The sequence below is a fragment of the Haliotis cracherodii genome, unplaced genomic scaffold (genome assembly GCF_022045235.1).
Source record: "Haliotis cracherodii isolate W230 unplaced genomic scaffold, xgHalCrac1.p SCAF_22, whole genome shotgun sequence".
NCBI classification, from domain to species: domain Eukaryota; kingdom Metazoa; phylum Mollusca; class Gastropoda; order Lepetellida; family Haliotidae; genus Haliotis; species Haliotis cracherodii.
In genome coordinates this window covers 13,166,376-13,193,243 of record NW_027266278.1, presented here as the reverse complement: position 1 = coordinate 13,193,243, position 26,868 = coordinate 13,166,376, and the positions used below count along the sequence as shown (strand labels likewise).

Genomic DNA, 26,868 nt, shown 5'->3' with positions numbered 1-26,868 from the left:
ATCAATAAAATTGTGATGAAAACCAACAGGCTTCATCCTATAACTTAATTAAGCTTCAAGTCAGGTCAAAACTTTGAGATGTTTCAAATTGTATTACGCAGATCATGTGCCATGTGACCTCCAAAGCCCATAAGATGATGGTCGTTTACCGATGTAGCTCGATTTTCAGAAGATATTTTTAACATCGTCCGTTTATAGATATAGAGAATCTCACCCTCGTGTCTTTTGATATCAAATATATCAACACAATATATATATATATATATATATATATATATATATATATATATATATATATATGATATCAAAGGACACGATAGTGAGGTTTTGTTTATCATCCAACATTATTCATCCAACATTTCCAGTTTGTAGGCAGAAATAAGTAGTGTCTTAAGTGTAAAAATTACTGCTAACAGCTTCAATAGCAGAGCCAGTGATGTCATTTGATTCTGACGTCATGGTATCCGATGGCGTCACAATGATCTGCAAAGCATTGTGATGCAATTTCCTTGCAGCGATATCTACAATGTAGATATCGCTTGATCTCACCCAAGCGATATCTCCTGTATGAGCAAGTTTTGGATGCTAAAAAACGTTCCTTACATGAAAATCAAAAATCTTATTGCTCGCCATTAAATCACATTATTTCCTGGTAGTGTTGAAGATAATACAAGCACATCCCTCTCATCTCTACATGTGCATCAAACATTCATTTAAGCCAGTTAAAAAACTGCTCAAAGTTTGTAAAGGATCACTATTTTGAAATAATACGTCAAATTATGTCCATCTTTTGAAAGAGTCAAAGACAAGATGGTTTCAACTAGCGTTGCGGCGTTTGCAACGTGCGGAGCACCTACGGACTACTGTCATGCCGAATACTGACAGAAGTCAGCGTGTAGTGGCCAATACATTCAATGTTTCACAGTCTGTGATTAGTGGCCAATACATTCAATGTTTCACAGTCTGTGATTAGCAGTCTGTGGAACAGGTACCAACAAACCCAAAATGTTGACAATCGACCCCGTTCAGGGCGTCCCAGGTCAACGACATGCTCATCTCAATGCTCGCCGGCCATGTGTTGTTTACCTTACAAATCGTCATTCCGCCAACAGACGTCAAGGGTATACACAACGTCGAAACGGGGGTAATCGTCGCCGGTGATGTGTCGTGTTTTCAGATGAGTCCCGATTCACATTGAACTTCCTTGATAGGCGACGTCGAAATGAACGTCAAGCCATGTCAAACATGAGACCTCATGACACATTTGGCGGTGGATCGGTTATGGTGTGATGACCGAACACCACTTCATATTGTGCAAGGGAGGGTCACTGGACAGTACTATCTGGACAACATGACACCCTTTGTTGTTCCGTTTGCAATGAGAGTTGGTTGACGTTTTGTCTTTCAGGGCGACAACGCCCGTGCTTACCATGTGCGACTCGTCATTACTCACCTCCAGCAGCACAACATCCATAAAATGCCATGGCCAGCAACGAGCCCAGACCTTTACCCCACTGAATACGGGACATGATAAGGCGAGTAGTGCGTCAGTGTCATGAGCCGCCGAACACGTAGACTGAACTTGGCCGGGCGCTGCAAGAGGAGTGGGACAGACTCCCTCAAATCTCCACTGGGATACTCATACGCAGATTGCCTCGTCGAGTGAGAGAATGTTTGACAAATCGTGGCGGTATTACGCACTTAGTACTGGTCCCAAACCGTAAACGTTGAAATTTCCCATCTTAGTGAGTGAGTGAGTGAGTATGGTTTTACGCCGTTTTTAGCAATATTCCAGCAATATCACGGCGGGGGACACCAGAAATGGGCTTCACACATTGTACCCATGTCGGGAATCGAACCCGGGTATTCGGCGTGACGAGCGAACGCTTTAACCACTAGGCTACCGACCGCCCCCCATTACTAGAAGACCAACCTGTAGGTCCCGTGACCAAATCATGGAAACAAAGGTTTGAAAGTGTTTTTGAGTTTCCTGAAGTATACTGAACAATTTTGACTTGGGCTGCCCGGTTGAAAATCCCGGGCATTTTGGGGAAGGGTCAACAAAGGTCACACAGGGGTCAAAATTCAAAATTGTGTCGATATGCATATCAAATTACTCGTCCAGTCATGAGAAACCTAGAAATATATAGTTTGTTATACTTCCGACCTTAAATGGGGTAGCTATGGCCAAAAACTTTGAAAGGTCAACGCACTTTTGGCAGTCGGTGAAATTCACAAACACAGTTAACATTGTCCGATAGTCATGATTTTAGTGTCTAATAATATGTTTTCTGACATGACAAATTCAACCAAGCAACTTTTAAAAGTAAAAAGGGTTACCTTGGCCTTGAAAATCGAAAATGGCCATAGCTCCCCCATTTAAGGTCGGAAGTATAACAAACTAGATATTTCTAGGTTGCTTATGACTGGACGAGTAATTTGATATGCATATCGACACAATTTTGAATTTTGACCCCTGTGTGACCTTTGTTGAACCTTCCCCAAAATGCCCGGGATTTTCAACCGGGCAGCCCAAGTCAAAATTGTTCAGTATACATCAGGAAACTCAAAAACACTTTCAAACCTTTGTTTCCATGATTTGGTCACGGGACCTACAGGTTGGTCCTCGACTTATCTTAGACTTATCGTCCTTCAAGATCGTCGACGTTCATAAAATATACTGTCATACTTCACTACCGGTTGCAATGAGTTCCCAATTCGTTCACTATTACCATACAACTAATACTAGAAACTAATATTTCTTACAATTTTGGATATTTTATGTAATTTCCGAGTAACCCGACGTATTTAGGCACTGGCCAGGTAATATAGAGATGAGGGGTTCATAAGAATGTAACTTGTACGGGGGAGGGGGAGGTGTTTAAAAAATGTTACATAAAATAAATGGTAAGGTCATCAAAATGTGATAGTCTTAAGAAAAGACGAACCCCATCCCATGTAATAAATTACCAGTCCCGAAATACATTTACATTTTTAGCTTGTGTGCTACATTTGGCTTAACATTATTTGGATCCAGTATGCATAAGGTGCATATGTGAAGCCAATCATTGGGGTAATACTAACCAGCTGATCCTGGCAATAGGCTGAGGACACAACTCTGCACAGAAAATTAAAATTATTTTATACTGAAATGATAAAAGGAGTGAATGTTTGAGTTGGTTTAAATCGGTTTTGAACACCATTTGAGTGTATGACACTCGGGCCTAATGTGGGAGGAAAGCTCAGTGTGATGTTTCGTTTGCTTGTTTGTTTAACGCCGCACTCAGCAATATTCCAGCTGTACGGCGGGGTCTGTAAATAATCGAGTCTGGACCAGACAATCCAGTGATTGATATCATGAGCATCGATCCACGCAATTGGGTTTGGGTTTGCATCAACCATGTCAGCGAGCCTGACCACCCGATCCCGTTAGTCGCCTCTTACGACAAGCATAGTCGCCTATTACGGCAAGCATGGGTTGTTGAAGATCTATTCTACCCCGGATCTTCACGGGTCTTCAATGTGATAAATGTGATATTAACCACAGTGGTGAAGCCAAAGTGAATTAGATGGGTTTACACTTACCGGTAGTCCAGTTAATGCAGGTTTCAGACGTTTACCAAGTTGGTGAAACCATGAGTATGGTGCTGTGCAAAATAGGAACATAATCTGGGCGAACTGGATTCGAACCCACAATCACATTGAATTGCGCCCTAGACGATTGGGCCGCCCTGCCCCTGGAGACCCCAAAACACAGGTAAGGTGCAATTAGAGGCTCATAATCTGGGCAAATCTGGAGGTAAAACCCCCTGATCATAGGATTCTTGCATGTCTAAGGGACGTAACTCTGCGTTGCTTACTCCGTCGTCTTAGGCCGAAAGGGCCACCAATGAAACAGGAGACATCAGGAGATGACATATTCCGTGTAGGTGCAATTCTCATTTTTTTAAAAACGGGGGAATAACAATGAACACTGGCCATGTGGAATAATAACTTTATCTTCACATCTTGTAACATCTACGTTGCATATATGGACTGTGGTACATGGATAGTTCTGTTGTGTATAGATACATCCATAAATATATAAAATGGAATGAACACACAATGTAAGGTTCTGTTAGTTTCTGGTGGAGAGGGGCTCTACTGAACACACAAAGTAAGGTTCTGTTAGTTTCTGGAGGAGTGGGGCTCTACTGAACACACAAAGTAAGGTTCTGTTAGTTTCTGGTGGAGTGGGGCTCTACTGAACAAAGTAAGGTTCTGTTAGTTTCTGGTGGAGAGGGGCTCTACTGAACACACAAAGTAAGGTTCTGTTAGTTTCTGGTGGAGAGGGGCTCTACTGAACACACAAAGTAAGGTTCTGTTAGTTTCTGGTGGAGTGGGGCTCTACTGAACAAAGTAAGGTTCTGTTAGTTTCTGGTGGAGAGGGGCTCTACTGAACACACAAAGTAAGGTTCTGTTAGTTTCTGGTGGAGTGGGACTCTACTGAACACACAAAGTAAGGTTCTGTTAGTTTCTGGAGGAGAGGGGCTCTACTGAACACACAAAGTAAGGTTCTGTTAGTTTCTGGTGGAGTGGGACTCTACTGAACACACAAAGTAAGGCTCTGTTAGTTTCTGGTGGAGTGGGACTCTACTGAACACACAAAGTAAGGCTCTGTTAGTTTCTGGTGGAGAGGGGCTCTACTGAACACACAAAGTAAGGCTCTGTTAGTTTCTGGTGGAGTTAGACTCTACTGAACACACAAGGTCAGGTTCTGGCCATGTGGAAGAATAACTATATTCACATCATGTTACAGCTATATTGCATATATGGACTGTGATGCATAGAAAGTTTTCTTGAGCATCGGCACGTACATAACCATATAAAATGGAATGTATTCAGCAAATAATATATACTAAATTGTTACATTGGACAATAACACATGGAAAAGTTGATTGAAGTACACAAAATAACATTCAACAAACAGGGTTGCCCTAGCTTCTTAAAACTGGGGGTCTTTATGACTCCCTAGCTGTGCTACAGAGAGCCATATATCCTTTGAAGGAGGTTATGTCTCCAAACTATGAATTGATATCAGATTTCATAATTTATAATCTAAAAAAGATTATCTTGTTCCACTAATCCTGCTTTAAAATCATATTTTAGGTATTCATCTACTATCTACACAGTTGTTAATATACTTAAATAACAATGTCCAATATTTGTTATTTTTCTTTTAGAAAAATATAAACTAGGAAAGCAACTGCTATATAAGAACATCACTCTTCACATGAGATTTGCCACACTCAGTACTGTACACAATACACAATAACTTATCTGTTGTCATCTTTAAAACCACAAAGCATAATCTGGAATTATAATGAATTCAATTAAGTTGCAAACATCAAAGAATTAAGTGGCCAAAAGAGTGTGATGTATATTTTTTTGATCTGCTATATTTGGGAATTCCATTGAATGTAGCCATTCAGACTGATAAAAATATAATTCTTCAATAGAATGCCTCTGTTACTATGGCTGTAGCCAATGCAAGTACCCAATTATGCAGAAGTTGAAACTTAATTCTGACTGGCTGCCACTGATAGCTTGCCAGGAACGTTGTTATTAGACATCGGGTTTTCCAGCTTTAAAGAAAAGCGACGTCAGTTGCATTTTATTGTTAACATGGTTAAGGGATTGTTCGTTTTGGATTTGAATATTCCGACAGTAAAATGCAGATAAGTTATTGGTTTTGACAGACTGACATGCTGGACACTGGTTAATTCAATCCCTGTGAGTGAGTATGTAAGTGAGTGAGCTGGACACTGGTTAATTCAATCCCTGTGAGTGAGTGAGTGAGTGAGTGAGCTGGACACTGGTTAATTCAATCCCTGTGAGTGAGTGAGTGAGTGAGTGAGTGAGTGAGTGAGTATGCTTTTACGCCGCTTTTAGCAATATTCCAGCAATATCACGGCGGGTCAATCCCTGTGACAAGCCAACTCACGTATATGCCCGAGTGTGATAAAACATCCTGTGACATCCTGCCCCTCCCCCCTTAGTTATTGTCAATCATAAGTCACCAGGAGGTTTCCCAATCACAGATATCAGCAGTTGCACATAAAAGATTACTAAGGATGAACCTTGTAATCGGCCAGCAATAAATTCTATATATTAATTCTACATAAAAAGAGTTTGATTGTTCCTTTGTCATACAAAATGTTAAAAGTGCTCCAAATTAACCCGTGCTGTAAAAGCAAGTCTTCGGTATCCAGACTACCAAACCATACACGTTCAGCTCTCAGATTTTCACATATTTGCAGTCTGGTTATATATACAAGGACAGATTACATATACATGTACAAGGGTTTGAGGTGAGGAACTTGACTAACTCATGTAACTCACACCAGGTGCATCTTGACATGGAAAACTGGTTGCATCAGAGTAAACCAGGTTGCATCAGACTAAACCAGGTTGCACCAGACAAAACCAGGTTGCACCAGACAAAACCAGGTTCTACCCTGGTCCCATAAATTTATCAAAGTTGAAACACAGATTATAAACTAGTCTAAATAAGTAAAAGATCTCCGATGACTGTGTCATGAATTACACATAACACAGGGGCAGATATAGTATGGTAAATAAAGCTTAGAGATATTTAGTGTGTTCTGAGACTAGGGGTAGTCACACACAAATAGGTGATAAATTGGTGGGGCTGTGTCATGAATTACACATAACACAGGGGCAGATATAGTTTGGTAAATAAAGCTTAGAGATATTTAGTGTGTTCTGAGACTAGGGGTAGTCACACACAAATTGGTGATAAATTGGTGGGGCTGTGTCATGATTTACACATAACACAGGGGCAGCTGTAGTATGGTAAATGGAGCTGAGATTGATATGGTGTGGCGCTCTCACAAGTAGGGGCAGTCACACAAATTGGAATGTTTAGGACATGCACCAAGTCCATAAATAATAGGTTGCATTTTTCAGTAATAAGTTGCACTGGTGCATGTTGACATAAATATTATGTTGCATTTTTCAATAATAAGTTGCACTGGTACATGTTGACATGAATATTAGGTTGCATTATTCAATAATAAGTTGCACTGGTGCATGTTGACATGAATATTAGGTTGCATTCTCCAATAATTGGTTGCACTGCTGCATATGTTATGTAGCTAACTCAAGCCTGATAAGAATGAGTTGTATACAATGGTTGGTTATAAACAAAGACATGTTATATATCATGATATATAAAGACACATTGCATATGATATAAAATTTGATATTGAGTCCAACTAAGACATCTGCAGGCATTAGGAGGTGAGGTGAGGTGAGGTGAAATGGGGTTTAACTTCCCAGCAGATGCTGGGAGTATTAAAATTTTGATAAACATTGTATTTCACTTCATCGTGTTTGTGCAGTTTGGTTTAAAATTTTGTAATTATTACGCCAAAATCATAATGGTTGGCATGTTTGCATTAGTGAGTGAGTTTGGTTTAACGCCGCTTTTAATAGTATTCCAGTTATATCGCAGCGTGTCAGCTTAATGTGGGAGGAAAGCCCGAAGTGATGCAGGTTTGAGATTTTTACCACTTCGGTGAAACCCACGAGCACGGGTATGATGCTGACAAACCTGTAAACATAATCGGGGCGAACCTGGATTTGAACCCACAATCATAGGTTTCTGGCATGCACATTGGATGCAACTCTGCACAGCGAATCGCGGCGCCTTAGACAACTGGGCCACCCTTGCCCCCATTTGCATTAGGAAGTAACATATTCGTCCTGTCAGTCCCTATCAAATACTGTAAATCTTGAAATCAATGCGTCTCCAAATTAATATGAATGCTGACCCCTTGCCAAAAATGCGACTTGAGATCAATGCGACTCCCCCACCCCCATCCACAGTGGAATGATATGTATCCTTATCTAAATCCAATCAAACAGCAAATAGCACCGCTTATTAGCACTGAGTAAAGTACTTCCGTAATAACAATAAACAGCAACTTGACAACGGTATCAGGATCTATACCGAAACGTCGCTTTTCACAATATTAAATAAGTTGTTATCCATAAAAAGGTCTACCTTGTCATCCGTCAACTTCTAAGTAATGCCTATCAAACATTTAACAATAAACAGTGTTTTCCTAAAACAATGTAAAACAACACACAGTTTATATGTTTACTCTGTTGACTGGCATCAACGAACTTCAAAGTCAATAAAATAATTGAACCAACAACAGTTCACTGATTGGAATGGTCAATGATAAAAATTGTCTGTAAATGTGGACAATCCCGCCCCATCAACACCAGAATCAAAGAGCACAAAACTTCAACCATCAAATCAGACTTTAAATCAGCCATCTCGGACCATATCAGCAACTGCCCCAATCACAGCATCAACTGGAAAAACGTCACAATCCTCTCCAACAACCTCATTCAAAGTGTGCAGTGAGGCCGTTTTTGTTGATAGTAATTTTAGAGACATAAATGCATTGAATTCACGCTCGTGTTAATTTCAAGATTTACAGTAACTGATTACAGAATCTTTTTATTACCCAGACTGCAAAAGATCAATATGAGAAGGGAAGTAACGCTTACAATAGTCATATTTGTAACCTAATTTTTTCTACTAGAATTTCACCCTTCCAAACCTCCTTTTGAACATAATTTAAAACATTCTTTTTACCTATTTTACTTAATATTTTATTTCAAGCAACGACACTGTGCTTTTGAAATAATAAATTTGTGAACCAAGTTCTAAAAAAGGCTTGATAAATATTAATAACAACAGCAGTCATCAACAAGATCAAAATTGGCACCTAGCTATTGAGATAGTGACCTTAGAGGGACATATGACACGTTTTATTCACACCTGTATAATGAAAAGACATTGTCCCCAGGAGCCCAAAGAACTGGACAAAGACATATTTTCACACCTGGGAAAGGCTGCTTCAAAATTAGGTGCTGACACTCTCACTATAATGCAGCACTTCTGTATACACAGAGGCATAAAAAATAAACAATTATGGCTGACTTAAAGATAGCAATCTGAATGTACATACATGTATATAAAACCACATTCCCGCCAGAACCCACACTCACATTGAGTCTGAGAATCACTCTGTCCAGCCTGAACTGTACAGCACTGATTTGATATGTGAAGTTTGTTTTCTTGTTACTACACCAGATCAGTAGGGACGCTTCTCTAACCAAGTTCTATCACATTCTCTGGACAGTTTTTCAAGTCAATCTGAAAAATAAGTGATAAAAACTGATAGTTAGTTGACGAGCTGTTTTGATTGTCTCTGCACCAGAACATTAGCTTTGAAAATCTTCCACCACCGCTGGACTGCCATTTTTGTGTGACCTAAACTGCTGCAGCGAATTGGAGATATCTAGAACTGCTGCAGTTAGTCGTAGAGCTGCTTAGATTGTCTCTGCACCACAGCATCAGCTTTGAAAATCTTACACTATCACTGGACTGCCATTTTTTGTGACCTAAACTGATGCAGCAAGACGAAGAGCTGCTTTGATCGCCTCAACACCAGAGCCTCTGTAGCGGGCAAGATCCCCCTCTGTCTCCGGACGGCCCTCTTTCCACTCCACCTGGACAAGAAGTGACCGCCCCGCACCCATATCCTCCGGCCTCGGCTGACACAGTACTTCAGAACATTCAACATGCTGCAACAAGTTTGTGTCCACTTTAAGCACAGAAGGAACATCAACGTAAGTACGATACGCAACTTCTTCATTCTTAGCTCCTGAATGTCTTGACGGTGCTTGCTTTAAACGTGTGATCAATAATTTCAAAAATTTAGATTTAGGTTTTGAAATCAGTACATTTAGATCAATTGAATAGTTAATGATTCTGTATATTGAGCGGCGAAGTGTTGCTACGGAAGTGTACTTTCGAAGATCATTGGGGAGCTCTTTTCTCCAAATGGTGTCCGAACGCACAACTACCCCACCGTGGCGCAGCAACACAAAGGCACCATACATCATGTCGCCTATTTCCGGGTGCATATTGGAAATGTGTGTCACGGGTATGAAACTTACGTTATGTTTCGATACGTGTTCCCATCGACGTCCGGACGGTTTGACAGGCCCATGAACATACACATGCTGCATTTTCGCAACATAGAGGGCGCTGAGAATACTCGCGTATGCAGTCACGTCTAAATCAGGTGATGAGGTCACATGTATTATATGACAATGTAATGGTACAAGCGAGGTTTCGTTCACTGACGGACTTATAGGATCTGGTGATCCGTAGGCAAGATTTCGTGCAAATTCATAAAACGGCTTTTTCTGGTGCCAGATATCTGCAGGAGAGAGTCTTTCTGTGAGTTGAACACAAACACTGCTGTTAATCCCACGTCTATTGTAATCTTGAAGTGAGGGACAGTTAAGGACCTGAGATTCTCTTCCTGATGATATGACATGGGGTTCTGAAGCAGGCAACAGGAATGCTCGGACATGTACAAAACTTGATGATTGCACCATTTTGAGATAATCTGCTTTTGTAAAGCCAACAACTGCTACTTCGTCTGACATGAATATACCTGCCGGATTAACAAAATCAGATAAAACAAAATCACCTTTTTCAAAAAAGGCATGACCACAGTAGCGGGTGTGGGATATTTTTTTAAACGACAAAAACGGAATATCACGTTGAATGTCTTCAAACCATGTCACATAACCTTTGCTGTCTGTTTCCGGCAGATGAGTGTAATGAAACATGATCACATCAGGGCGAATCACGTGGACTATGCTTAATATACTCAAGTAATGCTTGAACTCGAAGTATCCCTTTCTGCACCACAGGTAATGAACAATGAAGGGCGGAGTCCCTGGGATCAGCATCTCGTTAGCATCCCCCTTTAGCCAGGTGTATACTTGTTTCGACTGGCTGGATTGCGTCTGAAGCAGGTACGGGTGTCGTGGCCATGTGTCGATGCATCCCAGGATTTGGTAGACCAGGAGTGATACGGCTGCCAGGAGAGCAACAATTAAGTTGAGGGTTAGCAGCAAGGATGAGCGCCTTCTCATGGTGGTCTGGGTATTCCGTGCCTGAAACACAGCATATGGTGATAGTTAGGGCTGGGGCGAGTTCAAATTTACTACCCAGGTACCCACCCCTCAATTACCCGACCCTACCCGGGCACCTGCTGGTCTCAAAAGAAGGTACAAAATATCTGATTGGGAATAGTCTGACCGTAGCCCTGAACAAAATGTTTATAGATACACGTATGAAACAATCTGGTCATGCATACACTGAAATTGACTAAAATTTTATTTTAATTCAAACATATAAAAGTCAGAAGGAATGGTTGCTTAGTCAAAGAGAAATGCGAACTTTAGTGATTTGTAGTGTAGTCCTAGATCATTTTTGTCATTATACAACATATCACATGACTAACCACGGGTCCGGGTAGTCCTGTGGGAAACTGGGTCCTTCTCAGTACCCACCCGACCCGGGTACCCTGTCCCAGCCCTAGAGATAGTGTAGGTAGTAGGAGTGAAACGATACAGCAAGGTCACGATACAATACGTATCACGATATATATGTCACAATACGATACGTATTGCGATACACACATATCCGTTAAATCACATGGAAACGTCTTGCCTTGGAATATTTGAGAGCACATTCAAAACATAAACCTAGCTGTAGACACATGTAGCGGCTATTTTCAGTAGTGAACTTGAAACCCTAATCACAACACATTTCGAGACATTTGACTGACAAAGATGCTGCGTGTCATTTTACGAGTAGTATGTAATTTCTTTTAGCAAGTGTATCATCTTGTATCGAAACGAAAAAAAACATTACATGTATCGCAAGGCATGATAACTCCTGATGCACGGGTGCACTGATGTATCGTTACACCCCTAATTTGTAGGGTCCTGAAATAACCATAACAAACATGAACAAAACGTTAGATTCCATTAAAGAAGGTCCATCATGACCGATTTTTTTTTTTAATATGAGAATTGATGGTAGTTATGGTTGCAGCTGGGTCTGTATTTATTTTGTCACATAAATAATTCAGTAAAGCCTTTTTGTCATTTGCTTGGATATCAGGGTTCAACAGCTGTTTTGGGTTTGTTTGTTTGTTTGTTTAAAAAGAACACAGACATAGGTAGGTGAAATGCTGCCTAAAAGTAATATATATTCTGAGATATTCAGTTTTTATTTTAAAAAGATAGCTGGTTTGAAGAAAAATAAAACAAAATTGCAGAAGAATTTTTTTCAAAGTGATGAATAAACGTGACAAAAATGACAGAAATGAGCTGCTTCATGTTTTTCTATTAATGACAGTTCAAAGAAGGCTTTGATAGGCATAAAGAAATTGGAAGAACATGAATACATGACACCTTTTATCGATAGCAACTTTGGTTATAACGAACGAAAATTAGTGGTCTCTTTGAGTTCGTTATAATTCACACAAACACACGACATTCTCGGATTCATCAAGATATAACCACTTGTGTTCCAACTTCCTCGCAAAAATTGTCATCGTGTCATCCTTGTCATCACTAGACCTTTAGTGTACTTAATTGAATCCTCCCTTGTTAATCTCATTGGCTTCGACATTAAATTGTTATCTTTGTACATTAATCCTACTTTGTGATGTGAACATATCATCACACACACACACACACACACACACACACACACACACACACACACACATAAACTCTATGCACTTACTCAGCATTCACCTGATGAAGGAGCAAGAAGTACCTCTGTCGTGATGAGGAATAAAAAGAAGTTGCTATCCATAAACATTTCATGTACTGATAATTCAAAGAGTTACTTCCCTTCCCTCACTATTATCATGTATATTACTCGAATGTCATACGTTTTATACCTCTAAAGCATTGTCTGTGCATTCTATGTAGTTATCAGGGATGTGAGCAGGTTTTCCCGAAAAAAAGAGGAAAAGTCTAGGGGGGTCTGGGGGCATGCCCCCCCCCGAAATTTTTAAAACATTTGATTGCATTTTAAGCAATTTCGTGCAGTTTGGACAACATTCACACCAAGAAATGTAATAAGTCAATGGCAAAAGTCAATAAGTCAAATAAACAAGATGGTCTGGGAGCAATACTGCCATAAACTTCAACCCCCATCCCCCAGACACAAGGACAACTGTCACAAGCGTGTGCAATGTCTGACCCTTTCCCCATATTGAAGCATATTGAAAAAAACCTACCTTGTACTTACCTTTTCATGAAAAAAACAAAACTCCATTGCAAACATAAGACATTAATACAACATATATCCCCATGACATGGGGTTTTGGACGCTGAAGAAACATTCATAGTTTTCTCGCTTATCACATGAACAACTGTAAAACATCTCATTCACTTACAGGCTAAAAGACAACTTTATCTTAATGACAAGCCTGTGTGACGCCACACCCCACGTTATAGTGCAAGTATTCGTGACAAAAAACGTATGATGTCCGAAAACCTATGCTGGTGAAAGCTCTGATCGAAAACAACACAATCTGCGGCAATTGTCCGGTTTTCGATCAAACTTTTCGGATTTAAAAAAAAAATAAAAAATTGTTTAATTTTTACGCGAAAGATGATTTTTTCCGAGGACTGCTGTTTTAAAAAACGCGATTTTCCGCGTTTCCACGGAGATTTCACATCCCTGAGTTATTTATACCTAATGCATGAGGTGCATAAAGGCTGCAATTGACTGCAGAGTCATTTGCCACAGCAATTCATTTTAAGTAAAGTGAAGATAAATTAATAATTGATTTCATCTGGCCTTAATCATGTTGAAAGGTTCTAAACGGATGAATAATTAAGACATGAAGTTATAGTTCATTTTAAAACCACCAAAGCCTTTGACCATGTTTACAATAATACAGAAAAACATTTATCAACAAATTACATAAAATTACGATTTAGGTTTAATAAAACATTATTTGCAAACAAATGATTAAATTACCCTTATTAACACCTTACGATTCAATCATATCACACTTTCTTAAACACCTTGAATTACTTAATTACATGAATGAATATTCGAAAAGTAAATGATATTTTATTAAAACAGTAAAAACAGATCAAACTGCATTCTTAATTATATCTGCATGCCACATCTTGATCATCTGAGCGCGGTACCTGAAGTTTTACTTACCTGAGGTGTCGAACTGGATGAGTGTTAGATTCTACTTCGTCCCTCGCAAATTATTTACAGTGAGTGCAGATATTTCGCCTATGTACATATCTGTCTCTCCGTGCACCCATTCATCATTACATTCATAATATGTTCAGTGACATTCCAAACTGACCGCTTTCCGACACAGCGCGCTGCCAAATGCATGTCAGGTGAAAACCCGGAAGATATGTACACACGATTTGATGACGTCACATTTTGTGTGGTTGAACTTCAATGTTGCATGCGATCTTGAATATTTTGCTCATACGAAGGGAAGAAAAGTCTATTGTTATTTACTGCAAATAAATTTGATTACGGGAACGATACAGTTAACACAAAATCATAATATATCATAATTATACATGTTATTCAGTTAATATCGACATTGCTCGTCAAGTCGCTTCGTATCAAACTCCTTACTACGAAACGACGCAATTCACATACTGGCACAACCTGGAGTTGGCACTGTTTGGAGCTGATAACGGCTGTACTCTATTTTAAGGATTTTTAGTTCAACGAGCATTGCGTCTTGAAAGATGCAAACGGTAATTATGTCATGCAATCCAGAAATATCAGGCATTGTGTCTTTGGCTTTTGTTTGGGGATCGAAAAAGAACAAAACAAATAAAAAATACAAGGGATTCTTAATGCGGTAAAGATGGCTTTGACAATAAAAATGAGATCTCAATGCCTCTGTGCAGGCATTAGACATGTAATAGTTATGTGGACCCAAGTCAGGCCAATATTTATTTCATTTTTATTTCAAGATGATTTCATAAAATCCTGTACAGTACCTTTTCAAAAACATTCGCCCTATACTAGCCATATTTTTCACAATCTAAATTTCCTAAAGAAAACAAAAAGGTCTGGCTTTTTACTTGTAAAAGTCATCACAGTACTGACATCAATAATTGACTAAAGTCGGCACCCCGTCAAAATGCCGGTACCATAATGGCGAAAACGGTCAAAGAATATTCTGAAAAAGATGTGGAAATAGACGAGGGAAAAAAATTGTACTATCGTTATCTAATTCACACAAACACACGACATTCTCGGATTCATAAACATTTAACCACTTGTGTTCCAACTTTCTCGTCACCCGCGAAGATCCGGAATAGAATAGGTCTTCATCAACACATGCTTGTTGTTAATGGCGACCATGCTTGTCGTAAGAGGGATCGGGTGGTCAGACTCGCTGATTTGGTTGATGCATGTCATCGTATCCCAATTGCGTGGATCGATGCTCGTGATGTCAGTCACTGGATTGTCTGGTCCAGACTAGATTATATTTACAGACTGACGTCACTCATATAGCTGTAATTTTGCTGAGTGCGGCGTTAAACATAAACAAATCCAAACCTAACATTTCGACATTCAGCATACTTTTTCTCTTGCCGTTTCATTCCCTCACCCAACACTGATTTCTCACAGTTGAATGTAATTTGTTTGTTTGTTGTTTAACTCCGCACTCCGCAATATTCCAGCTCTATGGCGGCGTGAAAGGAGGCATATGTTGTCAATCACTGGATTGTCTGCTCCAGATGCTATGATTTACCGACCACCGTCATATGGCTGGAATATCGCTGAGTGCGGCGTTAAACAATACATATAATGTGTTTGAGACATTTTAAATTGTAATTTGAACCGACATTAAACATCACACTGTTCTTATGTTTGATATATCATACTTGCGGGCGGGCGTGCGTGCGTGTGTAGGGAGGTTGGGGATCATTCCCACGTGGGTATGTATCTCATACGTCGTCATTCGTGACCAACTCGTGTTATTCCGGGATATGCCTAATAGCGGGTTACGGAAAGGGGAGAGAGGTGACGAATGATACGTCGTGTGTCCCAGTGTCTGATTTACCAGGACCGCGAATTTAAATAACAAAAAAAAAAGAGATAAAAGATTTGCTTGTACTGAATGATCGGAGAAATCAGTGTCGTTGGTATTTATTATATACTTCAGTGTGAAAGACTGAGTTTTCCGAAGTTGCGAAAAGTGACATTTTCATCGTAGTGAACATAACACTTGATAATAAAAGGGTAACGCAATTTTTCAGGGCATTGTCATGTGTAGAAGGCCGAGGTCTTCCATTAACTGCCCGACGAAGGAGTGCAGTTGAAAAGACCGAGGGCTTCTGCAAATGATAATGCCCTGAAAAATAGCGTTACTGTTATCATAGCTTAATGGATAGAATTTGTTATCAAATAAAAACAAACATCGGTTTTGAAACATTTAGTGCAATCAACACGAATTTCACTGACCCACGTTTACAAATATGGAAACGTCATAGAACAGACCAGGTGACGTCACTATTGAACGTGACGTCACCAATCCCTATCCCTATGACGTCACCTAACAACGGGCGTGATAATGGCCTGTCGTCAAGCAATATGAGGGCATTATCAAGTTACAATGGTCCGCTCATTTCTGTTAACATGTGGGCGGTTTAATGATAATTCTATCCATTTTAGCTATAATTTACTGCAGTGAAATGACAGCTGCCAAAAAAGTAACAACAAACCAATATTGTTGCGCGTCTGTCATATGTGTTAAAAAGGTCACATTAAGTATCCAGAATATCACTAACGTTAGGGGTCCAAGTGTTTTGTAAATGTGGAAACTCCTGACAAGGCTTAAGGTGCAATAGAGTGAGTGAGTGAGTGAGTATGGTTTTACACCGCTTTTAGCAATATTCCAGCAATATCACGGCGGGGACACCAGAAATGGGCTTCACACATTGTACCCATGTCGGAAATCGAACCCGGGTTTTCGACGAGCGAATTAGGCTACCCCACCGCCCCAGGTGCAATAGAAACGCGCTACAACACAGCCATGTTGAAGAGCATCCAATATGGGAGAGCAATCAGTTTTTTCAATTTCATTTATGCCCATGGGCTTAAAAACGTTTTAATTTCCCGCTTTTATACCCATGGGCTAAAATACGAGGGGGCTTAACGTGTAACCCCGGCATTTACGCTTAACGTATAGGTGTAATGACGTAACTTTTAGCAGTAATGACATAGTATATATAAAACTGATTCTACTGTCAGATTGTTATTACCTACTCTGACGTCATCACTCATATCGTCACCGATGACGTAGGCGCTTACAATGGAAACATTATACACATTATATTATTAACTCTCTTAACTTGCCCTACATAGGTGATATACAGCCCTATTTCATAGCTGTTTCTCGGTCAATTCAAACGCGTCCTGCCGCATTTCCCCTAAGCCCTGTTAACGCGCGTTTTCACTTGTTCGCCGTCACAACGATTTAGTCTGAAACATCTTGTTTAAGGAGGTCACAAATATCTCTGAAAGAAGCATAACCGTGTAAACACTGACACCATCCAGCCGGGATGCACTGATCACAAGACTATGTAAATGGTAGCCGATTATGCTTTTATGCATGTGCATAGTTGTTATTGAACATGTCTACACATTTCATAGCTTGAAAATCTCCGCATTTAATTTAATTCTATTTGTGGCGATACTAAATTTATCACCACGTAAATGCATATCGACTGTATATGGTGAACAATATTGGTCGTCATATTAATTCTGTCTACGTCTGTCATTGAAGCGAAATTTCTTAATGAGCTTCAGTGGAATAGTGTCTTGGGTGTGGTGATTTGTGGAACATTAAACAAAAGGGAGAGAGTTCTCCTGTTGCTTTGTCTGTTGTAGTTACGGTGTAACATCGATCGAACCGTATTTAATCGCTCATCATTCCATGTGTCGTACATAATTTATTAGACCTTTTCCAGTCATGCTACATTGCCAGACAGATCGGGAAGTTGGGGACAGACAGTATGGCACGGTATACCACATTCTGCGTGAGCCCTAGCTTTCTACTGTTTCTGCATGTCAAAATGTGTAGCAAAAATATTTTCACTTTTTTTAATAACTTGTGCACTGGCAACATATTTCAGCCTATGATAAGAGTACACATGGATGGACATGTATGTGTATAGATGTGCCATGGGCACAATGGTTAAATGTGCCCTTTGGGGGATATATGTGCCCTCAAGAAGAATTATTTTGATCCCACATATTTATCTAGGATTTTACATGAAGGAAAATTCGGAAAAGTATGTGAGTTTGTGATGACTTTTTTAAAGTTTTTATTTTTTTAAGTCAAAGGTATTTTAACATTATGCTCAATGAATTTATGTAAAATTGAGGACTGAGTTCTGTCCCTCTTTATTGGTCCTGTTATCAGTTACATACAAGTCACCTCTACAAAGATGTAACTTTAAATATATCTACAACAGCATAATTTGGGAAATTATGACTTCCAATTTGGGAAATGTTACTGACATTTGCTGCAGGCTTGAACCCTCGCCCTCTATGCAGGTCTAGATAAATCTCTGGGGGATGGATCTGGGGGGGGCACGAGTAGACAAAACATGCAAGGCTGTGCAGAGTTGTGTCCCTTCGGCTCGCCAGAAACCTATGATTCTGGGTTTGAATCTCGGTTCACCCCGATTATGTTTCTAGGTATGTCAGCAGCACCAGTAGGTTCACCAAAGAGGTAAATGTCTGAAACCTGGCTCACTTCGGGCTTTCCTCCCACATCAAGCTTACATGCTGTCATATAACTGGAATACTGTTAAAAGCGGCGTTAAGCCCAACTCACTCACTCATTTTCATTGTGTTTGTTCAGTTTATTTGTGTGAAAGTACATATATTACTAGCTCCTTATTAAACAATTTTATTAAAAAAAGTTGTTTCTAAAAACAGGCAAAAAACGGTAAATTTTTATAGTGGGTCTTTAATGAATTGTAAATGTTGTATGAGAGCCTAGATCCATCACAATTCCATCAGCCTTTATACTCATTAGGACTGCATGATATTACCGGGACCCTGCAATAAGCTTTTGAAATGATAATTATTGCAATATTTTAGTCTTGGTTCCGGTATATTGGGTAAAAAAAAATTAACAAGTTTTGTTATTATGTATCTTTTAACCTAAAATCTACACAGAAAGTCATTCTCAAATGATGTTTCCCCTAAAAATTGATTGCCAATGGCGGAAACGCGGAATGTATTTTTCACCCATGTTATCTCCACTATTAATGACTATAGAATGGCGACAACTGGCCATGGTGACTTTGACAGCCTAACTTTTACATTGGTGTGTAGGAAATAGGATTTGTGCGATCAGAGTCAATCACTGTCAAACACATCAGCCACCAGTGTATCACAATACTTATCGCAATCCAGAAACCTGTATCATAATGTATTGCAATACAATGTTTTTGCCAATATAAAGCCCTATCATACGTACCTACTTGTCATCCTTTTCAAAATGTTGTTCATATCATCCCTGGAGTCCTGAAGTAACTACCTCGGTATGTTAAGCGCAGCCTATTTCTCTGAACCAGATATGGGGCAGTGGGGTAGCCTCGTGGTTAAAGCGTTCGCTTGTCACACCGCAGACCCGGGTTTGATTCCCCATATGGGTACGATGTGTGAAGCCCATTTCTGGTGCCCATTTCTGGAATATTGCTAAAAGCGGTGTAAAACCACACTCACTCACTCACTCAATTGCACCTTAAGCATTGTTAGGAGTTTCCACATTTACAAGACACTTGGGCCCCTAACGTTAGTGATATTCTGGATACTAAGTGTGACCTTTTAAACACATATGACAGACACGCAACGATATTGGTTTGTTGTTGCTTTTTTGACAGCTGTCATTTCAATTATGAGCGCATGCTTGCCTCATAAATGTTCAAATTAAGAAGAAAACAAAACACAGTCCCTCACTCACTGAATCAGATACGTAATTGATGGTGTTTCGAGCACCTTTGTGATTTGTTTCAGAATGTACAGATGTCTGATTAAAGTGTTGCATTTTTTTTCACAACAAATGATAGTCACTCAAAATCGGAGAAACTTCCTTCTGCCATTATTAAAATCCCTCACAGAAGACATTTTGTTGACCTGGCTTTTGTCTATACCACCATGGACCCTAAATGTAGTATTAAGTGTTCATGATACTACAAATTGTTTTTTGCATTTATTGACTTAAAAACCTAAAAAAAACCGGTGCATACTCTATACTGATTTTATGTAAAGTATGCATTCAGTTTTTTACATTGATCCCGCCGTGATATTGCTGGAATATTGCTAAAAGCAGCGTAATACCATACTCACTCACTCATTCACTCATTTTTACATCAATAACTCTGTAAATATTGAAATCATTTCTTATAAATATATTTGTCGACGATAATATCTTTGTAGACTGCATATTTCTTCATTGACACTTAAAGCACAGTGGCATGATTCAGTGCAATCATACAAGCCCCACCCATCTTTATATCAGCCAATGAGGAAACAGAAGTCCATTATTGGACGTGGCCTGTTTTTGTTTATGGTTTTACAAAAACATAAATGCAAAAATCATTACTTGTTAAGCCAATCTGATACTTTGCTATTACTTGCAATTTATTTGTGTAGTGATATTATAGGATACCACTGTTGTCTGTGAACAAACTTTAAGATTAGACTTTTTTCAACATTTCAGACATTCAACATCATTGGAACAGCTTACTGTATGCTCAATAGCAATTAGGCATACAATTAGATTGGTGATATGTGGATCGTAAAATGTCGTTTCTTTGTTGGAACTTTAAGTGGGGCATGGTGGGCCAGTCGTTTAAGGCGTTGCAAGAATCCTGTGATGGTGGGTTTGAATCCCAGGTCGATTATGTTTCTAGGCTTGTCAGCACACTATCCATGCTCATGGTTTCTTTGGTATGGTTTGGTTTGGTTTGTTTACAGTCATGTTTGTTTAACGCAGCACTCAGCAATATTCCAGCTATATGACAGCGATCTCTAAATAATTGAGTCTGGACCAGACAATCCAGTGATTTATATCATGAGCATCGATCCACGCAGTTGGGATCAATGACATGCATCAACCAAGTCAGCGCGCCTGACCACCCGATCCCGTTAGTCGCCTCTTACGACAAGCATATTCGCCTCTTACGACAAGCATGGGTTGCTGAAGACCTATTCTACCCTGAATGTTCACGGGTCTAACAACTAAATGATGTGGTTTCAGCTACTGACGATGTGTGGGGCCCGAGGCGACTGGCAGAAGGAATGGCAGCACTACGTGAAGGGACTCGTGCTTCTTGTGGGCATCCTCTATACTTCCTATGCTGTGTATTGTAAGTCGAACTTTTTTCTTCTTTTTTTGTGCTTTTGTTTGTTTGTTTGTTGCTTAATGCCACACTCAGCAATATTCTTGCTATATGACGGCGGTCTGTAAATAATCGAATCTGGACCAGACAATCCAGTGATTGACATCATGAGCATCAAACACTCAATCGGGTAACAATGACATGCGTCAAACAAGTCAGCAAGCCTGACTAACCGTTTGAATCTTTTACTTCAGAACAACAACTATATTTCTTCGCTCAGGATGGATGCTCATGATGTCAGTCACTGGATTGTCTAGTCCAGTGTCTATTATGTACAGACAGCAATCATATAGGTGCAACATTGCGGAGTGTGGTGTTAAACAAAAAACAAAAATGTTAATAATCAGTGATGCTGCTTCAGTGCATTGTTATGCTCTGAGCCACGATACGAATATTGTAATGGTAGGTCCATCTTCCCTAGACAAGGGCGTTAACTGACTATAAAAGTCCAGTTTCCACCCTTGGCAAATTAGCCTGGAATATTCAGGATCGATCACAGCACCACCAGTGGCTATTACGAGTAAAGCTGTGGCGTCGCAATTTTGTGTGAAACAAACGCAAGTGATACCAGAGGTGGAAGCTGATTGGTCCACAGGAGAGGCTTAAAGGGGACATCACTGATAATAGCCACCGGTGGCACTACGGTCGAGCCCAGTAATTCCAGCCTAGTTCGACATGGACTCATTTTATTAGCCAATGTGTGGATGATGAGGGGATTGTGGGTAACATGGATGTCAAACAGCAGCAAGCCAAGAGAATGTTTAGGTGTTGAGTTACCATGTCTTAGGGCTGATTGTTTGTGTACCTTTGCTGATGGTTCCTACCTGCTCCTAGGCATCTTGCATACCAAGAAAGTAGGGCTAGGACGGGTAACTCGGGTACTCAGGTCGGGTGGGTCCTGAGTAGGACCCGGGTACTCACAGGACCACCTCAGTACCTGGACCCGTGGTTAATCACTGTTTTCGTTCCTTCTGACTTCATATGTTTGCATTCGATCCCCGGCCGCGTCATACCAAATACGTTAAAAGATGGTACTTGTTGTTACCCTGTCTGGCGCTCGGCATTAAGGGGCTAAAACAAGGACTGGTCGGCTCGGAGTCAGTATACTGTGTCTGAGTGGGGTATTCATATTAAACTGCGGCATTGTATCTCAGTGAGCTAGCACTATACATCGGCATCAGTCCAGACTAGTACAAGAAGCCACACAAACACACACGTACATGCACGTCACTATATAAGTGCGATAATCTTGGACGCGGCGTTAAACCCCATTTCACCTCACTTCACCTCATATGTTTGCATAAAGATAAAACTTCAGTCAACTTCAGTTTATGCACAACCAAATCGTTTTATACGAGTATCTAAATCTATTTTGACAAGAGTACGGTCAAACCATTCCCAATTGGACATGTTGTACCAATCTCTTGTTTTCTGGTTTTCTGAAGTTGTGAATCATGGCTGTCTGGGGAATGTTCTATTTCTTGATGACTCTGGTTGTGTTTCCAGATGCAAACCTGCGCCTCAATACAAGTACCTGGGCAGCACGCCCCACACAGGTAAGTGTGCCTTGTAATATGGCAGAACCTGCCCTTCATACTTTTCTGTTTTGTGGTTATGTGAAAACTTCTATTGAGAGGAAATTTGGTCTTCACCGGTATGTATTTGTCTGGTACTTTTTCGGAATACATTTGAAGAGGAGATGATTTAGTCTTCGTATATTTGTCTTGTCAGAATACATCTGTAGAGCACATGATTTAGTCTCCGTATATTTGTCTTGTCAGAATACATCTGTAGAGCACATGATTTAGTCTTTGTATATTTTTCTTGTCAGAATACATATGTAGAGCACATGATTTAGTCTTCGTATATTTGTCTTGTCAGAATACATCTGTAGAGCACATGATTTAGTCTTTGTATATTTTTCTTGTCAGAATACATTTGTAGTAAAGATGATTTAGTCTTCGTATAATTGTCATGTGGTTGTCGGAATACATCTGTAGAGCACATGATTTAGTCTTCGTATATTTGTCTTGCCAGAATACATCTGTAGAGCACATGATTTAGTCTTCGTATATTTGTCTTGTCAGAATACATCTGTAGAGCCCATGATTTAGTCTTCGTATATTTGTCTCATCAGAATACATCTGTAGAGCACATGATTTAGTCTTCGTATATTTGTCTCATCAGAATACATCTGTAGAGCACATGATTTAGTCTACGTAAATTTAGTCTTGTGGTTGTGAGAATACGTTTGAAGAAGAGATGATTTAGTCTTCGTAAATTTGTCTTGTCTGTAGAGCACATGACTTTGTCTTCATATTTTTCTCGTGGTCGTCAGAATACATTTGTAGAGGGAATGATTTAGTCTTCATGTATTTGTTCTGTGCTTGACAGAATACATCTGCTGAGATGATTTAGTCTTGAAATATTTGTCTTGTAGTTGTCGGAATTCATGTGGCGAGGAGACTCCGGCCTGGAGAACGTCCATAGTCATGTGATGAAGGAGCACCTGTCACCCGACGTCACCATCATCACGGCGTACTTCAACCTGGGCAAGTTCACCAAGGGCACCGGCTACAGCTACACGCCCCACCTCTACACACACTGGATGCAGGTGTTCGCCAGACTCAATAACCCCCTCGTTGTTTTCACCGACAGCCAGGATGTTTATAACCTTTTCGTAAAACTCAGACAAAACTTTGCATCGAACCAGTCCAAAATAATCTTGCTTGAAAGAAGCAAACTTTGGTCCTTTACCCTCGCTGGGGAAATACGAAATGTTTATCACCAACATAACTACCCCAAATATCACCCAAATACAGTTAACGAGAACTACTCCTGCGTCATGCACGCCAAATTTGAGCTAGTTAACAAGGTCATTCGAGAACAGCTTTACAAAACAAAATATCTCAGCTGGCTAGATATTGGCTTATTTCGCGACATCGCTGGCGAAGGTTCCGTATTCCCGATCCAGACACCACCGTTATGGGACGAGAACAAAGTTGCCTACAGCGAGGTTCACGATTTCGAAGCATCCTTGACCCCTACTGAAGTCATATTTCAGAACCGGGTATGGGTTTGTGGTGCCATGTTTCTGGGGAGGCCAGAGGTTTTGTATATGTACACCAAGGACTACATGAAGGCGGTCAGAATGCTGCTTGACCAGTCGTTAATGAGCACTGACCAACAGGTTATCTATTCAATGTACTTGCCATCATTCAACTTCAAGCCCCATGTGGACATACAGACATACACGACCCACAGCAGCGGGGACTGGTTCTATCTGGGGTATCTCATCAAGGACCTCTGGGACAAGAAGAAACGGGAGATGATGCCACTGGTTCGATTCTTTCTGTCCTATCTGTGATATTTTTTATGTTTCCAGAAGAGGTTATGTTTAAGATAGATTTTGACTGACTATTTTAATGTCATTTTCTCTCCTGCTCGACTATTTCCTTGGTTTTTACATGGCAAGGGCAGGTAACTCTAATCACACTTGCCAACATTTAGTTTCAGTTAACCTCAACTTCCTATTTTTTTAATGTTTAAAAGTTTTGAAAAAGTTCTTTCATTGCAACGATTTAGCTAAAACAATTTTTTTGTATCAACAAATTTTACTAGTCTAGCTTTTTAACTTTTTGTTCAATTAGGCTAAAAAATAATAGTCTTGGTTCTCAGGCACCACCTGCACGTTTTGTTTTTATTTCCATTTTCAAAAAAACATAAAAATCCTAATACTTAAACACAATGCACAAAAAATGAAACTTGAAACAAAAACGAAACATGCAGCAGACTTTATGATGATGTGGTCAGAGCCTGAGAACAAGACTATTATTTTTTTTAGCCTTATATGCTTTGAATGTAGAGATCTTACCCTTTTGAAAAAGAGATTCCTGTCGAACAACTGTTTGACAGTTGTTTTTTGCGTGTTTTTGTTTTAAGGATAAAGAGATCTTCATGCAGGGACGTATCGTATTGAAATCAGTTTGTTTACAAGAATGTTTTTACAAGGATATTATAATGATGATGGCCTTGTGTTTTTGTGTCAAATTACGGCTCTGTGACTTACAACTAAAAATGCCATGTGATGGCTATCCCAGAATTCCCTGTTGCCTGAGAATAGAAGTACTAGTTTCCTGTTTACTGCCAAATCCATGCTCGTATATCAACATTCAAATCATCTTCATGGAATTCTATGTACTCCATAGTAGTTAATGTTTAGTAACAGTTAAGACACCATGAAGTTTGTGAATATTTGTGATCGTCATTGTTTCATTGTTATTTGAGATTTTGTGCAAATGTTTATGTTGTCATTAACCTGTGGACAACTGGTTATAGATTGTTGATGACTGGACTGGTTGGGTCAAAATGGAGCTGTTTTATCATACTTCTGTTTGAGCTTTGTTTCTAGTCAAGAATCTCAAAGTACCAATTCCTGCCTGCGCTAATACAAACTTGTTATCACTTTTGTGATGTAGTAATAGAATGTTGTTGTGATGTAGTATCTCGAGTTTAGAGGTATCAAATCAGCGATATATACCTTTACTTTCACCACTGGGTTTACGCGATCTTACAGAGGTGTTATTAATTCTTAGACTGATATTGAACCTAATGTCTACACAAATTTTGATTAACATTCCTAATTTATAAAGTGTAAAATTACCGATTCAGATTGTTATTGTTTCAACAATTATCTTAGCTTTACAAAGCTGGTTGTAGTTAACTGCAAATGGGACCAAAGAGGCTTTAGTATTAAGAATTACAATTTTTGCATCGAATGCATTGTTAAAATCCCTCTGAATTTAACTATGGACAATAAAACAAGTTTTATTTTAGGGTCAAAATATTAAATTCTCTCAATTGGTCTGCCACAAGCACATAGTTTAAAGTTCTACACTGATCCCTCGTTTATCTGTATATATATCTGTATGGCTTGATGAGGGATCTATAAATAGTTTGGTACGAACTTCCACATGATAGTCGAATTTTCAATTAGTTTCAGTACAGTAAATTAGGTCACTGTTAAAAAGTAGGTCATAGTGGCCTATTATTTGATGATTACTCAGACGCCATTTTGTAAGTGACTACAATCAGGAGCTTGATCAGGGCCCACTTGCACAAAGCAATCTTAGTGCTAAGACTATCATAAGCCTATGTTTAAGTATGGGAGTTACGATCATCTTAGTGCTAAGATTGCTTTGTGCAAGTGGACCCTGGTCTTATTTATTTACACTCAGAAGTCCTACCCTCACTTTAAGGCAATGGCTGATGGTAGGGAGAGCAGTGATAGCTGTTTATTGTGTATTTACAACAAAGTATTGTTGATTTGTGTGATATCTAGTCTGTTCAAGTTCTGTGTTTTGTAATATATTGTACACAAAACTGTTTTGAATGTGTCTAGTCATTATGAATACTCAACTGTTTGAAGCTGTTTTTCTGATCGGAAAGTGTCACAATTACAAGGCTTCCAGATACGAA

General features: G+C 39.6%; 2 protein-coding genes across 2 annotated transcripts; one reads left to right on the top strand and one right to left on the bottom strand.

The window, feature by feature from the left end:
- Positions 1-5,106: 5,106 nt before the first annotated feature.
- On the bottom strand, positions 5,107-14,303 carry LOC139471304 (uncharacterized). The gene is made up of 2 exons (XM_071253612.1): positions 14,144-14,303; positions 5,107-11,055 (listed from the first exon to the last, which is right to left on the bottom strand). The coding sequence occupies exon 2, from the start codon at positions 11,032-11,034 to the stop codon at positions 9,484-9,486; it is 1,551 nt and encodes a 516-aa protein (XP_071109713.1). The 5' UTR covers positions 11,035-11,055; positions 14,144-14,303; the 3' UTR covers positions 5,107-9,483.
- Positions 14,304-17,504: 3,201 nt separating this feature from the next.
- LOC139471367 (uncharacterized) lies at positions 17,505-24,757 on the top strand. The gene is made up of 4 exons (XM_071253694.1): positions 17,505-17,560; positions 21,249-21,357; positions 22,897-22,946; positions 23,831-24,757. The coding sequence occupies exons 1-4, from the start codon at positions 17,558-17,560 to the stop codon at positions 24,755-24,757; spliced, it is 1,089 nt and encodes a 362-aa protein (XP_071109795.1). The 5' UTR covers positions 17,505-17,557.
- The last annotated feature ends 2,111 nt before the right edge of the window (positions 24,758-26,868 follow it).